At 39.1% G+C, this 17,279-nt stretch overlaps 1 protein-coding gene across 1 annotated transcript in view; it reads left to right on the top strand.

The window, feature by feature from the left end:
* Positions 1–17,279, top strand: part of ZMYM2 (zinc finger, MYM-type 2) — a 61,376-nt gene that overhangs the window by 6,942 nt on the left and 37,155 nt on the right. The window contains exons 2-4 of the mRNA XM_010143551.1: positions 1,611–1,896; positions 5,180–5,345; positions 6,210–6,422. Of these exons, the coding sequence (XP_010141853.1) occupies positions 1,611–1,896; positions 5,180–5,345; positions 6,210–6,422 (665 nt within the window). The remainder of the gene's footprint in view (positions 1–1,610; positions 1,897–5,179; positions 5,346–6,209; positions 6,423–17,279) is intronic.

The following is a 17,279-nucleotide window of genomic DNA, read 5'->3' as shown; positions in this document are numbered from 1 at the left end:
AGAGTGCCTTCTGTTTACCGCATGGAAATATTTATTCATGCCCCACGGTAATGTCCTTTCAGAATAAGGTATGGGAGGTTGCTGAAGTCTGTAGGCTTTTGTTATCTGAAGTTATAGAATTTAAAATAATCTTTCTTATATTTGGTTTTAAGACTGATTGTAATAACACTCCAGGAACGCACTAAGTTACTGCAGTAAGACATTCAAGGATTTAGTATTTTTATTTAGCTATAGTAAATGCTGTGTTTACTCTTTACTTAAAAGTAGTAGCACGAGTACTACCCGATACAATCGTATCTATGTGGTTGTTTACTATTCAGTAAGAAAGAATGAAGTACTGTTCTAGATGCTGGGAATGAAAAGCTTGAAAGGTAAGTCCCAAGTGCTGCGGCAGTATTTGGGATAGCTAACATAAAGTATTGAAAATGGGTGTAAATGTTTTTATAATGGAAAGAAGTTCCTATTCGGGCTTTAATTCATGCTGAAGTAATGTATTATTCTTGAGAAGCTCAGCGTTCCTAAATTCTGGTGATAATTACTTAAAATGAAAACTTAAATTCCAGCGAAAAGCTTAGAAATTACATTTTATTGGGGATTTCTTTTTTTCCCCAGAACTGTATATTCTGCTCCAAACCAAGATACCAAGCATGTAATTTAACAGAAGCACTTAATCTTTCTAGATGTATTTCTGTTGGAGAAAAAATTTTACGTAAGTTGGTGTTACGCAAGTTACTCTGAGGCATGTTATGCTACAAAAGATTGGGAAAAGATGACTTTGTCCTGTAGTGGTCTCTTGTCCAAAAACACAGATGAAAGTCCAGCGGAGTCTGGAACACAGGGACATGGATTTGTGTACTGCCAGAGTTTAATGAAATATTATTTTCTAGGTTCATTGGTTTCTACTGAGGAAGACTTGAAACTCTCATGACTTTGCCAGTTTGCACTTTAAGGGGTATTCATTGCACTGAAAATGTTACTGAGTAAAACGGGAACTCTTGCAGGAACCAGTAACGTAGATGCAGATGCCAGTTGTGGTGCCACCGTGCTCTGCTCTCTCTGCAGTTTGGTTTTCTGGCTGCAGGCTGGACTAGGACACTAGTGTGGGGAGCCCCGGTTCTAGGGTTTATCGCTGAGGCTGGACTCATGATGCTTGTTAAAGCTTTAGAACAAATGAAAATCTAAGATGTCATGTTCATACCAATTTGCAGTTTATATATCTCAAACCTTAGTTTAGAATTTCCATGTTCCCTGTTGGTGACTCTTTTTTATTGCAGTTGGTAACTGCAGTTTTGTGCGAAGGTAAAAAAAATTGCTGGTTTGCAAGCCCAGTGCAACTGAATTAAGATCTGCAAAACTTGTCACTAGATGTAGGATGGGACCATGCTGAAATTTGTTCATATTTCTGAAGCTTTGTAACAATGGAGAGTGGTATCATGAAGCAGCATTTTATTTTAAACCTGAATTTCTAAAATACGTTTCTTCTGTTAATTGTCAGTTCTAAGAGAAAAGTGATTTTATGATCATCTGTCTGTGAATATTGCTTTTTCTATGCATATGTCTGTTCACTTACTCTTATATATGTTTGTTTGGGTTTTTTTTTTGTCTTGAAGATTCTTGGATATCCCAGTCAGCTTCCTTCCCTAGGAATCAGAAGCAACCAGGTGTGGATTCCTTGTCACCTGTAGCATCGCTTCCTAAACAGATTTTCCAGCCTTCTGCCCAGCAGCAGCCTTCTAAACAGGTTAAAGTCACATGTGCAAACTGCAAAAAGCCTTTACAAAAGGGACAGACTGCATATCAGCGAAAAGGATCAGCTCACCTTTTTTGTTCTACTACCTGCCTCTCATCATTCTCACACAAACCCACTCCAAAGAAACTTTGTGTTATGTGCAGAAAGTAAGGGATTTTTTAATTTTGTTTCATATAAGCAGCTAAATCCAGTAAAATTCTAGGTTCTCATGCATGTGTGAGAATTGCTCCATTAACGATATAAAATCTGACTATATGAGTACTTTATATAGTGTCGCTTTAATGTTGTTTGGAAATGTTGAATTCACTGTGTCTGCTCCAACAAAATAAAAATTCTACCAGCTTTTGAATTTGGAGTGTGGCAGATAGTCTGTTAGCTTCAGAGAAACAAGGAGTTACTGAGTTTTATTAAGACAAGTTGTCCAATTTATAGTATTTCCTGTGAGAAGATACATTCTTTATATCCGAAGTCGTTATGAAAAAAGTGGGCCTTGTGTTGCATAGAAAGCATTCGTTTTGCTAGATGGAGATGTAAAACCAAGAGGCTGTAAAAGGAGAAGGAGCTGCTTTTTCCGAGAAGCTGGAAGAAGTGTGAGAGCTCTTCTGATGGCAGTGTGGGGAGAAGGGGAGCCTTAGACTTTCCCAAAGTTAGGAGCAACTGTGGCAACTTTGGAAGCTGGAGATGACTTGAGCGGGCTGTGCAGTGGAAGTGACAAGCGCACTTAGAAGTCTCTGATTATAGATTATTATTTAGGTTTGACTTAAATTTTGTCATTATTTCCCAAGTTTAGAGCTGCCAAAGAGAAGTCTGTAGAGTTAGGTGCACAGAATAGCTGTTCAAACTTTTTCTTTCCGTGTGCTGGTTACAGAGATACTTGCACTTTTTCATATTTTCCAGTAAAGTCTCAATCCATTACACCCTGCAGAGACACTGGGTAAATGCTGAATTCTTGTGGAACCAAAGAAGGCTTGCAGTAAAGACTGCTTTCGTTGATGTCTATTTTGTCTTTGCCCAACGACAGATTTAAACTAATGAAAAGGTTTTACTTTGGAATGCAGTGTGGTGGATTAACGGCTTGTGTACCGACATGAGCTACTGATCTGATTATCTCTTTTTTTTTCTTGAGCCTCAGTAAAAATAAACTATAGAAAACATTGATACCCTGTGTATTCATACCTTGGTACATGGAAAACCTGGCAAATTTAATGTATTTTAGCTTTTTAAAATAAGTGTAAAAGCTCAAATTATTTCAGCCCTCGCCTCTACAGAGCTAGTTAAAAGCACCCTGTGCTCTTTCTGTTGGCTTGTACATGCTTATGCAGTATTGTTTGGTTTTTTTAGTAATCTGGTGACTACCATGTTCAGCTGTATTGTATATAAAGATGAAGATTAGACTGATCTTTTTATTTCTGATTGAAATTTTGAAAACTCATGGCTAAATCTGTGCCTTCTTGCAACTTCAGAGATGCTTATCTGTGTATTGTAAGCGGCTACATACAAAACTGCCCTACATGAAAAGGCTTTTTTTTTTTTTTGACAGATGAGGAAAATACCTTATTTCTAGCTTTTGGAGTTACTTAAAATCATTTGTTTGGTGTACCTGATTTTTAGAGAACCTCTGTGAAATCACCTTTGACAGTTGTTGAGGTGATGTTGGCCTTTGCTTTTCCACCAGTATGCACTTGCTTCCTCAGTCACGTTTAAACAGAAGGAAGTACATGCATGGAAGTGTTCTGCTGGAACACGGCTGTGTTGTGGAGCCAAACCTTACCCAGCCACCTTTTTGCTTTATTGCCAAATCTTTGCTACCAGGTACTCTCTGGACTCCACCTGCTTCTGTTTTTTTTGCTACTAAAGCAGGTGTAATGCTCAGTGAAAGGATGAGGAAAATCTAGCAAAATCCAGATCTTTGTACATAGGTTAGATGGGTGAAAATAGTTGATATGTTGTAGGTCAGACTTTCAGAGGTAATGCTCAGATTTATGTTTAAACATGTAGAGTAATTAACGTGGGGAAAACTTTTTTAAATGCATAAGTCCATCTGAAAAGTCCAGAATTCCTACAGATTTTATCACCCACTTTTCTAGCACTCTTCTGAGCCCTTGTAACTCCATAAATAGTGTAGGAATTACTAAAGGAAGGGAAGTATAGGAAATATCTGGCATTCTCCTTAATGTTTATAATTTTTATTTTCACTTATCTCCTTTGATACAAGTTAATAAGTGTTTTGATACAAGTTAATGGTATTTATAAGTCCTGGTGGAATCCAGCCAGAAACTTTGAACTCCTCAGGGCAGGAGCTCTGGCTTGGCAGAGCTCTGATTTTGCAGAGGAGTGATAACGCTCCCCAGCACAAAGCCTTACTAGCTTGCCAAAGGGTAAGCCAAGACCTGCGGGGTGTTCTTTGATGGAATAAGGCAGCCTTGCACACGTTAACATCCAGGGGCAGTACAGGTTTATTTTCAAGGGTGTCTCCGTAGGGAATCAAACAGCATTTTTCCAATGTTTTCCACTCATCCTAGTGTAAGGGCTCCTAGGAGTGAAACTGCCTTTTAGAACTTACTTTGGGAGACCTGATTACAAACGTGCACTGACAAGCATGGCGTTAGTGACTCTGCAAAGTGTGCAGCATGGGCAGCAGATAATCAAAGACCAAGGAGGTCAAGAATTCACTTCAGTGAAAAACACCAGGAGTCAGTTTGGGTTTGTTCCGTTTCATATTAATTTTATCGATGGTCGCTTGTCTGGATTAATGCCTAAGTTGGGGCAGTTTCATAGGCAACCATATGGATTATTCAGGGGTTTTAGAAATGTTAAGTAGTGATGGAATGAACTTTTTTAAAATTTTGGGAGATGAAACTTCTAGGCAAGTTTGTGGTAGGGTTTTAGGCTTTTTGGTTGTATTTATGAGAAAACAACCCAATCTCTTCCTCTCATCCTGTCCTGAGATCAATACTGGAAATGGTGGAGTTATAGACAAATAAAGACCATTTCTTGCCTTGTCCTATAAATCTGAATGCTCCGTATCAAACTTAAGTATAGCTTTTGTGTAAAGTTGCAGAAGGGCTGGTTCAAATTTGCTGTGCTAATTTTTTTTACAAGACTGACTTTGTCACAACTGGTACCTAATGCTGCGTTAGTCTCGCTTAGTTCTAGAATAACATAAAATGAAAAAAAACCTCTACTGAAACAACAAAAAAAAGTAGTTTTTTTACACAGGAAAGACTGTACTTTCAGTACTTCAAGGTAGTTGTAAAAAAAAAAATGATTAAACTTAGTGTTTACTGTCACTAACCACTGTAAACCCACAAAGCAGGTTTGAAATGTAAGCGTTGAAAGGAAGAATTAATCTTTTAAGATATAATGTGTTCTTGTTTAAATATATGTATTTATACACAAGCACATTAGAAGTTTTTATTTTTCTTTCAGAGATATAACAACAATGAAAGGCACCATTGTTGCTCAAGTCGATTCAAGTGAGTCTTTCCAGGAGTTTTGCAGTACGTCGTGTTTATCCTTCTATGAAGATAAACAGAACCCCTCAAAAGGAGCTTTGAATAAATCAAGATGCACTATCTGTGGTAAACTAACTGAGGTCTGGTTGACTGTTTTTTTTCTCTTTCTCAATAATGAGAATCTTAGTAACTTGTATGCTAAAATAAGAGAACTGCAAATAAGGAGATGCAGTATCTGATCCAGTATTTTCATACCTGGTGAGATATTAAGGTATGCAGCCTTAAAATTCACAAAGAGCAGCTGAAGGGGGAAAGAAAATTCATAGAGGTTAATATATGATTTTCGATTCAGAAACTTGGAATTGCCTTTTGCTGACACTGTCAACAGTTGTATTAGGCCTAGAATCTTGTAATTACAATCCAGATCTCCCACATCGAAGAACTGCTGTTGAAAAAAGTCAAGATTTACCATCTTACTTAATCTTTCAAAACAGTAAAGAAAGTATGCTAGATGATCTAAGGTCCCTTCCAACCCCTACCTTCCTGTGAAATATTTTTAGAGATATGTAAAATACACATAACTTTAAATTTTCATGAACATATTAATTTACTCTTGATGCCATTACTGGGGCTGCCATAGTTCAGGCTGCTGCTTTTCGTGGCACGTGTATCTGGCCAGTCTTTAGGTGCCACGCCATTAGCCTGCAAATTGAGGGTTTCTAAGACAGCATGGATTGACCTTTTGCTCTAATATGCAATTACTACACCCTTAGCAGTGATTTTTGCTTCTAGGCTACAAGAATAAATGTGTCCAAGATTTTTTGGAGACAACAGAAGCACGAATTTCTGTTTTTATATTTCACGGTCATCTCAAGCGTCTCTGACTGTGAGCTCGTATAATGCATTTTTAGTTATTGTACTTGAATGTGTAACTTCTGGCTTGTGTAGTAGTTTCAGGCAACTTTGTGTTTGTGTGCTGATGGAATACTTTTTTATTTTTTTAGATTCGTCATGAAGTTAGCTTTAAAAATATGACTCATAAGCTGTGCAGTGACCATTGCTTCAATAGATACAGGATGGCAAATGGGTTAATAATGAATTGCTGTGAGCACTGTGGGGAGTATTTGCCCAGTAAAGGAGCTGGAAACAATATTCTTACTGTTGATGGTCAGCAGAAAAGGTTCTGCTGTCAGAACTGCGTTGGTGAATACAAGCAGGTAATTACTTCTTTACCTATAAATTGAAATTAAATAAACATTAATTCTCCTTAAATGTATCCTGTTCTTCATGACATGGTTTTACTTGTCATTAGAAGTCTGAAGTAACAGAAACTTCTAGAAATGAAATTAATGCCAGTGAGGGCCAGCTAGCTGGAATGGAATTTTTACTACTGGCTTTTCTGATGTTGCTCTAACAGCAATATCTATTTGTTATTAATGAAAATATAATGTAAGTTAAATGTTCTGTTAATTATTTCTAACGGGTCTATCACACACAGGCTTACTGGTCCTTAAGTGATGGTCTTTTTTAGTTGTAAGAGCTTGCTTTTATGCAGTCGAAACATTCAAAAATGCAGAGCCTACAGCTCAGCCAGTGCTGTGAGAATGCTCTAACCGATGACGTGTCTGTGTGTCTGTTCTCTGCCTAATCTCCTTCACGGCACAGCATAGGATTTCAAAATTTATTGTTTCTTTCATCCTTCCGTGTGTAAACACTTTGTGCTTTCCTTTTCTTTACTTGGTTTGCTTTTTTTAATTCTTAAGATAGTTAAAATAGTAATACTTGTGGTTAAAAATAATTCAAAATCAAGAAATCTGATGCTGATGTCTTGTTCAGAGCCAGCTTAGCTCTGAGCAGTTGATAATGCTGTCTGGGAGGTTTAAATGTTAATCACAGTATTTATGGTGTAATAGGATAGCTCTGAAATATTAAATATTTTGGGGGCAGATAGACAGTTCAGGGGGTTTGGTGTGGGTTGGTTTTTTTTTTCCTTCAGGTTTTTTACTTGGTACATTCTGCTTTGAATTTATAGGATAGTGCCTGAAATATTGAAGTACTGTTTTACTAGCAAGGAATTTCTTTATCTGATTTTGAATGTGTGAGTGTCCCCAGTGCCGCACGTGGCTTTGGGTTCTTCCGTCATCTCTTTGCACTTCTAAGAAACTGGTGACCCAAGAGGAAAGGGGGTGCAGTGCTGAGTGATTTTAAGTTCACTGATGTTCCATCATGTATATTTGTATTTCCTCTTTGGACGTAAAGTTTTGATGCTTTTGGGGATGGCTGTTCTTGTGTATATGCAGTGTGTAAACAGCAAATCTGGAAACGTGCGTATGTAAACACATAACATAAGCGTTATTCTTTTGTCACAGCTGTACCAACAGGGACAGGATAGGTTTCCAAGATACTAAAAACATAGGCATACCCAGGAGCCATGGAAAGACTTGAAGAAACGTTGAATACTGTCTCTCGAAGAAACAAAAAGGCATGAGATTAACTTTGAACTTGAGGCATTCCCCCACAACCAGTATAACATGCACTGCCCGTGGAATTATGACATGAACATGGAGTTGAGAGGTCAAATGAGAACCGTGTACTTCTCTGACAGACTGTGCTCACTTTGTTCAGCTGCTGTTCTGCGTTGTGTTTAGATACGTACTGGAGAATGAGAAGGATGTGGGTAGCAACTTCGGCGTTCTGGTTTGATTTGGGGAGGAGAAGCAGTTTGCAGTACCAGGAATCTTCAGAAGTAGTGTCAGGTGCTGCGAGGATCCTTAAGAGAACCTTTAAAATAGAGCCACTTTGTTCTGGTACGTTCAGTTCTGACAGCAGACTTCGTTCAGGCAAGTTCTTAATTCTTTTTTGGAAATATTTGTTACTGAGGGACTGTAATAGGCTGCGAGAGGCTTAATTCAAGTGCTCGTGTGCATCTGGTTTGGAGTGGTGATTAAGTAGTTCTTAACCGATAGGTTGCAGATGTCACTGCAGTTCGGGGATTTGGGGGTATGTTTGATATTGAGAGAAACTCCAGCTATAAAATTAGGAGTTTTTTAGTGTATGTTGTAGGCGTCAAAGTTACTTAGGACACAATTATTTGAGAATATTTAGTTGTCTAGCAGGGTTTATTTAGGTTTGAACTTCCATTTGCATTCAGGATTTTTGAACTGAATGTTTTCAAGGAATTCGTTTTTAAAAATGGAATTTAGAATTTGGAAAATGACACTGACAACTCATTGGGCCACAGCTGGTAAACTGTAGGTTGCTTTGTTCAGTCATAATAAAAAATTTCCAAGAAAACATTGTTAGGTCTCGTGTTTAAAGGACAACTGGTAAAGGAGAGGATGTGGGAGAGTCGCTATTACATACTGAAATAAACTTAATGGAAACAGTAATACAGGAGAAGTTGGTGTATCGTGTGCTTTACAGCATTGTGTTGTACAACTGATTATTTTGTCACTACAGTTTCAGTAAATGTTCTTTTAGCGTTGTAAAAGACATAGGTCTTACCGGTACGAGCTTTGTATTAAGCAGTTTCTGTTGTAAATGTCCTACAGCTATCAATATGCTGTACGTTTGTAGCAGGAATAAATGAAAACTGGTTTTTATTACTTGTACCTATCTATATACTTAATCCCTATTTTTTTAAATAAATATTACACTGATTTGAACAATTAATTACTGACAACTAATGATGGACTTTTTTCTTCCTGGAATGAAAAAATTAAAATTGCAGGTAATAAAAATCACTGTGGCTCTTGGAATGGCCACTGAATGCAAACAATCCATCGGCTACAAAGCATTCCTGTCTTCTGCTTTAGACTGTTGGTGGGAGTGAGGAACAATCTTCTTCCTGGGATGGGGAGTAGTTTTTTTTCTGAAGTGTCTAAGCCACCTTTCGAGGTGATGGATGCATTTAGCTTTCTACATACCTCAGCTTTAAAACTGAGACATGAGTAATCTTGAATATTGCATCCGATGTTTTGCTTTTGCATTGAAGGCTGTTCTTTCTTACCTAAAACCAAAGCAATTGCAGAACTTAGGTTTCTTTGATATTAAAAAAAAAAACCTGTGAGAAAAAGATTAATAAATTAAGAACTAAAAAAAATAAATTAACTGGACATACCCTAACTAATGCAAGAGCATGTTGATTTCCTCATGGCACAGCAGCCGTTGAAGAAGATGGCTAAGTGCAAGTCGGGCTTTTTAAAAAAGAGAAAACGGCGGTAAAATCCTTCCTCGAAAAATGAGATCGCTGTGAGAATTCAGATAAAACATCAAAACCCCGTATTGGAAATGGTTATATTTTTTTAAACCTGAAGAAGACTACTACCACTAGATTGTCAAATCTATGTGTGGCACTGAGGTTCAAACTCTTCACGTGTAGAGGGGCAAAAGGGACTTAAGAAATGACACTAAACGAAACGAATAAAACAAAAAGCAGTGCTAGAGGGTGAGATCATGACTGACAAGGAGGTGTCTGAATTGCCTGTGCAAAAGCTGAAATACTTTATTTCTTGAGGTAGGCATTTTATAATTAGAGAGAGAACTTGACCACTTCAGATGAATCACAGAAGTCATTTTTTCTAAGATTACTATCTGTGGGACCCGTTGGAACAGGCTCCAGTATTCCTGCCATCAAGACGTACTAACCGAAAGCACATACATGAGTCGTGCCAATGTTTCGGTTACCGATGCTGTCACCTATTTTCTGTCTCCACCGAGTTAGTTGACTTTCAGTAGCAATGTAGTTTGTGTCCTGGTTTGCTGGGCTGAGTACAGGCTTGACAGTCTTGTTCTGAGGAACAAGTGAGTGCTGTGACTTGGCTGTGCAACCAACCATACCTTTGAATTTTCAGCTGCTCAAGTAAGATGAAACTGAGTCTGTCTCTACTTCTAAAACTACGGTCTTCAGCTGCTTTTCTGACTGATCCATCCACGGTGCTCTTGATTCTGCATGAAAACATTTAATGCTTTACTTGTTTAAAATGTTCCTTTACTTTTTTGTTTTGTTGCCATAGCTAAAATTCTTCTTATTAGAATATGACCTGGGCTTCACTTGCTTTGGGTGCTTCTTAAAAGTGATGGTCTTCATGTGCTGTCAAAAAGGGGGGAAGGAGCTCTAGCTATTTCTTCCTAGGCTGCTTAATAGCTCCGGAATGAAGAGAGTCCCGGGTGAATGCAAGCCAAATGAGTATTTGCCTCGTACTCCAGGGCAAGTGTCGAGGGTTTGCAACTCCATCTTGGCCCGTGCAGCGTCTGTTCTTTTTCTTTGCTATCAAGACAGATATGTCCTTTTTATTAACTACAAAATCTGCTGCTTCCTGCCACCGTTACTGGCGTGTAAACTCTGATTTTCAAGTGGCTGTTCCAAGAGTAAAGACTGTTGACAAAAACAGTAGTTACGGGAGTTGAACAGCCCCTTTACATTGAAATATTAGAAATACTGACATTTCAAAACTTTTTTTAAATTCCTGGTCACTTTTAAACAAAGGTCTGTGGTTTCAGCCAGTTCAGACTGGTTTAGTAGTGGAGTCTCTTCCTCACGTGGTGAACCACTGCAGTTTCACTTCAGCCAGCACCTAGTTTAGGATAGAGTACTAATATCTGAGACTCTGCACTTGTCTGCAAGTGGAGGTAACTTGTGGATCCTGCTCCATCCGCCATGGTTAAATGACAGAAATTTTTATCAACAAAGAAATGATCAATTTTCCTTTTCTCCTGCTTAGTGGTGGTGGATTATTTTTTTTTTTTTTAGACCTCTTGGTATTTATGCCTCCAGTTTCTTGAGTCTCTCATCCAGATTAAGTCCTAGAAGCCATCCTGTTCTACCTTTTCTTCTGCCTTTTATTTATTCCAGTTTTCTGGAACTGTTTATTTTGCCATTTCTGCTTTAAATGTTTGTCTTCAACCATAGAATTTGCTGCTCTTCAATAAAAACTCTATATATAATCAGCTTCCTTAGGCACCTGAATATCATTCTTAGTGAGTGTTCAGGATGTTATTTTGGAAGATAAAGTGAGATAGGGACAACAGAGATGTTAGAGCAGCTTTGCGGTTCTGAAGAAAAGTACTTAGGACAGTGAAAATTGTGAGGTGTGATCTGCGTGGGAGCACAGTAATTCTTAGGAAGAGGAGGCGAGGAGGTGATAGGACGAGGTATTGGAGTTAGGATGGATATAACCACATCTGTGCACTGCTGTACCTGGAATAATTGGACAGGCTTGAGGGGAAAGAGGGAGACAAGGCAAGACAGAAACAGGTGAAACATTCACTTAATGCAGAAGCAACTTGCTTTTTCAGGTGGGTGTTCAGCTCTGCCTTTCTCGAAGGCATAAAGGCAGGTGTCTTGAGAGTGGGAACAAAACTGGTAAAGAGAGAGCACTAGCAGTTGGAGAGGCCAGGGAAGAGTTACTGGACAAGTTACTGATTTGGCTGTTTGCAGAGTTCAGCTGATGGAATATAAACAGAAATCACTTGCTGTTCAAGGGCCACAAAAGCAATCACACTTTTTAAGAGCTTTTGCTCTTAAGACTTGAGCAAATGCTTTGGATATGTTACTAATCTTAATCTCTTTTGTTGGAGCAGGGAAGAGTTCGCAGTTGTTATTCTTGGGGAAGAGATGATTTGGGTGCAGTATTTCAGAAGACTGAATAAATAATATAGTTTCTTCTTTCTTTGCTGTTACAGACTCTGCTGACATCTGGTTCTTTTGTTAGACGTGAGCATTGCTTCTGGATCCATCTGGACCATCCTTTCAAATAAATCTGAAGTAGTTTAGCTGCTGTTTTCTTGTGTGCCTTACTAATGGATCTCTGTTAGAATTCCATGCAGTTAATATTTCTGATTTCCTACTTATAAAAAGTGTTTGTCTTCTTTCTCCTTTGCTGTTCTATTTGAACACAGGTTTTCTGTGTTTCTGTCAAGAATGTTCTTTTCTATTAGACTTTCCTGGTATTTATTTTATTTCTAATCCAAACCTGTTACTCTGTAAAGCTACAAAGAGAAGTTTGCCTCGATTGAGAATTATGTCCTGGTCTGTTTTACTGTGGACTATAGGAATTTAACTGCAAAGGTTTCGATCAGCTGGAAACGAATCTTTGGGCTCCTACGTAGCGTTGTAGCCATCAGCTGATGTTCTCTATCATTGGGCCTTTCCATGGGAGAAGTTTTAGCAAGAATGCTGTCTTACGCTGCAGGCTGTTTATCCTTTTGCAGCACATGGAACAGGTCCTACTGCCTTTTTTTCCCATCAAGAATAAAAGTCTAGTACAGATGCCCAGATTTAAAACACTAAGAGCTTCATTGAAATGCTCTTGCAGCTAGGAAGTTCAAGAACAGGGAATTCCATAAGTTTCAGCTGCAAACAAGTGAGGTTTCCTTCCAAAATACCGTGAAGTTACAGTATTGGTCTGATACTTGATGTGTGGCTTGATTTTTCTTCTTCATAGGATGTATACAAGAAAAGCTCTAGACTTGAGCTTTCACGATCCCTTCTGTAAGATGTAAAGGAGGATCAAGATTCCTTCTTTAGAAGAAATTTTAATGATCGTTGCTAATAATGGCAAGAGTTAGAAATTCCTCAAACTGCAAGTGAGTTTTCTCTTATTTCCAGGAATTCAGATTTCTGTTGCAACAATACTTGTGTTTCTGGAATACATCCCATTCGTCTGTTTGGTTTTGCATCTTGATAGCTGCTTTTGTAGTTGCCGGTTTGAGTTCCACACCATCCTAGGGGACAGAGTGAAGATTTGAAATGTCCATAGGACTAGAAACTCCTAAGAATTTTCAGATTGCTTTATGTCTTTTCTGAGTTATCGATCATGAGACACCTGTCATGAAGGAGACCTGATTTCTAGACTTAAGTCTCTAATACACTGTGCAAACAAGTCATGAAAGAATCAGTGAACTTAGACTCAGATGTAATAAGAACAGAATAATATTCAGGCTGCTGCATTTACTGCAGACTTTATGCTTTGGAAGCCTTCCAATATGCAGTGGGATCTACCTAAAATTAGGTCAGCTCAGTGCAGAATCCAGATGGAGTAGTGATGGAGGGGTGTAGTCAGACTACTCTGCATCAGGCTTCCCCGCAGAGGGTACCGAGCCGTTATTCTTTAGAAATTTTGCCTCTGGATTAACTTAATTTTTTCATACTTTGTAACCTAATTGATACAGTTTTCTTTACTAATTTGATAGTGTTTTTACTTAAAATTTTCCTTAAAATGGCAGTCCTTAAACCTATGTATATTTTCATAGGACACTAGATTTGAATTTGCCAGAAGTGGGGCATGGAAGGAAGATGCGTGATACTTTCACTTGTGGATTGGTTCTGAATTAGTTCCATCTTTGAAGGAAACTTAAAACTGAGACTAATTTGAATGTGGGGTGTTTTTGTCTGTAATCACTTTTGCCTACCACTGAAATATTGTGGGGAGTGCAAGATGAAGCCAATACTTCATCTGAAATGGAAGATAACTGCCAAGAAAGCAGCTTTGGAGGAGAACGCGTTGGTGTCCTGGTGGACAAGTTGAGCAGAAGTTAGCAGTGTAACCTTGCAGCAAAGATGGCCAACTGCGTCCTGAGCTGAATCACGGAATGCCTGAGATTGGGAGGGACCTCTGGAGGTCATCTTGCCCGCCCCTGCTCAAGCAGGGCCATCTGGAGAAGGTCATCCAGAACCATGTCCATTTGAGTGTTTAATATCTCCAAGGAGTGGGACTCCACAGCTTCTCTGGGCAACCTATGGCAAGAGTGTAACAAGCAGGTCGAGGGAATTGGTTTCTGTGTCCTGCTTCGCCGCACCCCACTCCCATCCTTCTGCACTTCTGAGACTGTGTCTGGAGCACTGTGTCCAGTTCTGGATTCCGCAGGATGACAGGCATTGACTGACACACTGGTACAAGTTTAGCAGAGAGCTACCAAGATGCTTAGAGGGCTGGAGCACCTCGTAGGAGGGAGGTCCTTAGACAGGCTTGGGAGACCATGGTTGACCGAATCTTGAGAAGGATGAAGGGGGGGTTAGTTATCCAGTGGGAGGATAGAGGGAGGACAAAGTTGCACTGTTCTTGGACAGTGCACAGTGGAAGGATGAGAAGCAACAGACACAACTTGAAACTGTGGAGAAACTTGATTTAGATAGAAGGAAAATATTCTAATTTTTTGTGTGAGGGCAGTGAAATCCTCCAGAGAGGTTTTGGGGTGCTTATCCTTGGAGATGCTCAGATTTGACTGGACAAAATACTGAGCAACCAGCTCTGGACCTGCTTTGAGTAGGAGGTTGCACTTGACCCATGGGGGTCCCCTCCAAGCTACAGGATACTGTGATTCGCTAATTCTGAAATAAAGAATGAACCACTGATTTTTAAAATAAAGGTCCGGAAACTTTTGTATTTTTTGTTTGTTCTTTTCTTGGTCTGTAATGAAGGTTTTGCTATTATTTGTTCTTTTTTTCTCTTTACCAGTAAAGATCGTATTTTTGTCTCCTGCCATGAAATAGCAAGAACATTGACACAGCTTTACATTTTCTGTAATTTCTTTCCAGTACACCCATTTTTCCTTCAAGATGGTTAAAATATTCAATTTAAAAAAAAGTTCTCTTCGTAAGAACATGAGAAAAACTGTTCTGCTTCAGATCAGGGACTGAGACTCCGGCAGTGTGTGTACGTGGGCACGCAGGGAACAGTAAGAACAGGGCAGGGACTTTGGATTTTTTCCCCAAGCGTTCTCTTACCTTCTCTTGAACTTTACGCAATGTTCCTGTGTGCTGTTTTTAGCGAATCTCTCTAATTAGTGCTTGCCCAGTCTCGTGAGTACATCTAAGCAATTTTTCCACCGTGACACTCTTTGGTTCTGCTGGCTTGCTCTTTGTCATGTGAAGAGCTGCCTCCTGTCGTTTGTTTTGAAGCTCCTGTTGATACTCGTGTCATTTCCCGTAGTTGTTAATATTAGCAAAGATAACGAACAGTTGATCCGCAGCCCTGCATTATTCCATTTTTGGTTCCGTCACCGTCCTCTTTAGTTATCTTGTTTCCAGGCTAAAAATCCTGACCTCGTGAGAACGCTCTTCGACCCTATTTATTACTGTAGTTCCTAGTTTTAGTGAATCTTCTGATCGTTTACTCCAGCTAGATGGAAAGGATTCTCAAATGTTACTTTTTCTACAGAATTAAGTTAATCCTGCAGATAGATAACATCCTGCCATGGATGTACGTAGAAGTGTAAGCCACCTGAGAACCTTGAGAAGAGAGTCTCATCTGGAAATTCGACACCTATGAACAAGAGAAAATTCTTGGTTTGTTTTATGGGTATCTGAGAGCGTCTGGGGTGGTACCGTATGGGGTTCTGTGATGTCGTCAGTGCAGGAAGCCTTTGAGTTAGACCACTGGAAAAAAATAAACCTTTGAGATACCTGGATGGTGCTGATTGATGAATACTTTCAGGTATGCTTTCATCTTTTATAATAGCGTTGTCCTTGGTTTTTGAATGACTTTAATATTTAAACTTGAAAGTTTGGGGAGTGCTGGCAAGAGAAATAAAAATGCTGGAAAAAAGTTCAGCTTGAAGGAGATTGATTGCGAGGTTTTGGAAGCAATAAATTTGAGGAAGTTCCGGGGCTTTTGACTTGTGTCCTGTCTCATTCACTTGTGTAACAGCACGTTTAAACTTCTAATAATGCAGAACTGCTCAAACACTCTTCTTAGTTGCTGTGACAAGAAGGTGAGAGCTTTCTGTTACGCTTTTGTTTCCACCCACAGAATCTTCTGCATCCTTGGCAGTTGAGTTTTATTTCTAATTTATGGTCTTTTTACTCTTGATAATTTAGATCAAGGTTTGCTACATTATTACTAGATATTAATAAAGATTCTTCTTGTTGCTTTTAAGTCTGAAAGATTTAGGGTGAAATCAGCAAACAATTCCAATATTATAAGGATGTGTGAAAGTCAGAGCAATGGATGTGCTGCTGTGCTGCATTTTGGGTGCGTGATCCTTGATCAGTTAAATAATGAGAGGTTTGAGGTGAGGGTTAGCAAAAGCTGTTTCTACTTTGAAGGGATTTTTGTCAAAACATGTAATCTGTTGGCGTGGTGAATGTTTTCCAATTATGCTCTGATCAGCTTACTGTAAGTTCATTTATTATAACCTGTGTTTTCACCTTCCTGTCTTTTGAAGTCAGTGTGGCCACGGTTTGATTTTTCTTTCTGTCCTAGAACTTGTGCAAGCTCCACTTACCTGTGTGTTGTTTCCTGGTTATAGTCCTGAATGCTCTTCAACTTGTTTGTCTGCATATTCGCACCTGTGTTTCTAGATTTACACTTGGGGTTTTTTTTCTGGGGGTACCAAGGCTATTTGTGCACGCAATTTTTTTTTTTATGGTTGTGGTCCATTAAACTTGTTCCAAGAAGTCAAGTCCTTTGTAAATTGTAACCTCCTGTATTCTCACTGGTAGCGTAACTCGAAGTGTTCTTGGTGCCTTGCTCTTTATTAGCTTGTCAGAGGAGGTGGATGTGCACTGACAGAATAGCTCCAACTCCTAGAACGGTATCGTTGCTGCATTTTGGTCCTGGTACCTCATTTGACAATATTGTGGCTGATTAGGAGGATCATGAGGTGCTGGGTAACACTTTTAAAGGCAAACAGAAGAAAGGAAGATGGGAAGGAAGGATCCTGGAGTTGTATAAAATACCCTCCTCTAGGGAGGAGCTTGATCTCTTGAGAAATCCTTTTTTGGAGGAAATCCACAGCAAAGGTTTCATCAAAGCAGCATGTGGAATTGTGAAGTCGTGTGGTATTTTGAAATTGTGGTCGTCTGTGCGAGGTGCTACACCTAATTTGTAGCAGAGGCATGTGTATTTGTACATTCTTATGTACATGTTTTTAATTATAGGGAAGGTGATACATGCTATATACCCCTAAGTGTCTTCTCTTGCTGTCTGTAAAACTGGATTTATTTACTTGTCAAATGTAGGTACTTAATGATAGGAAGAGCAAAGACATCCACTGAAGCTTCTGCTACTCGGAACAAAATGAAGCACCTATGAAACATGCTTTGCCTTTCCTTCCCCCTCCAGTCTTTGAGA

This window comes from Buceros rhinoceros, unplaced genomic scaffold, assembly GCF_000710305.1.
Source record: "Buceros rhinoceros silvestris isolate BGI_N320 unplaced genomic scaffold, ASM71030v1 scaffold1439, whole genome shotgun sequence".
NCBI classification, from domain to species: domain Eukaryota; kingdom Metazoa; phylum Chordata; class Aves; order Bucerotiformes; family Bucerotidae; genus Buceros; species Buceros rhinoceros.
This window is presented reverse-complemented; position numbering and strand designations above follow the sequence as displayed.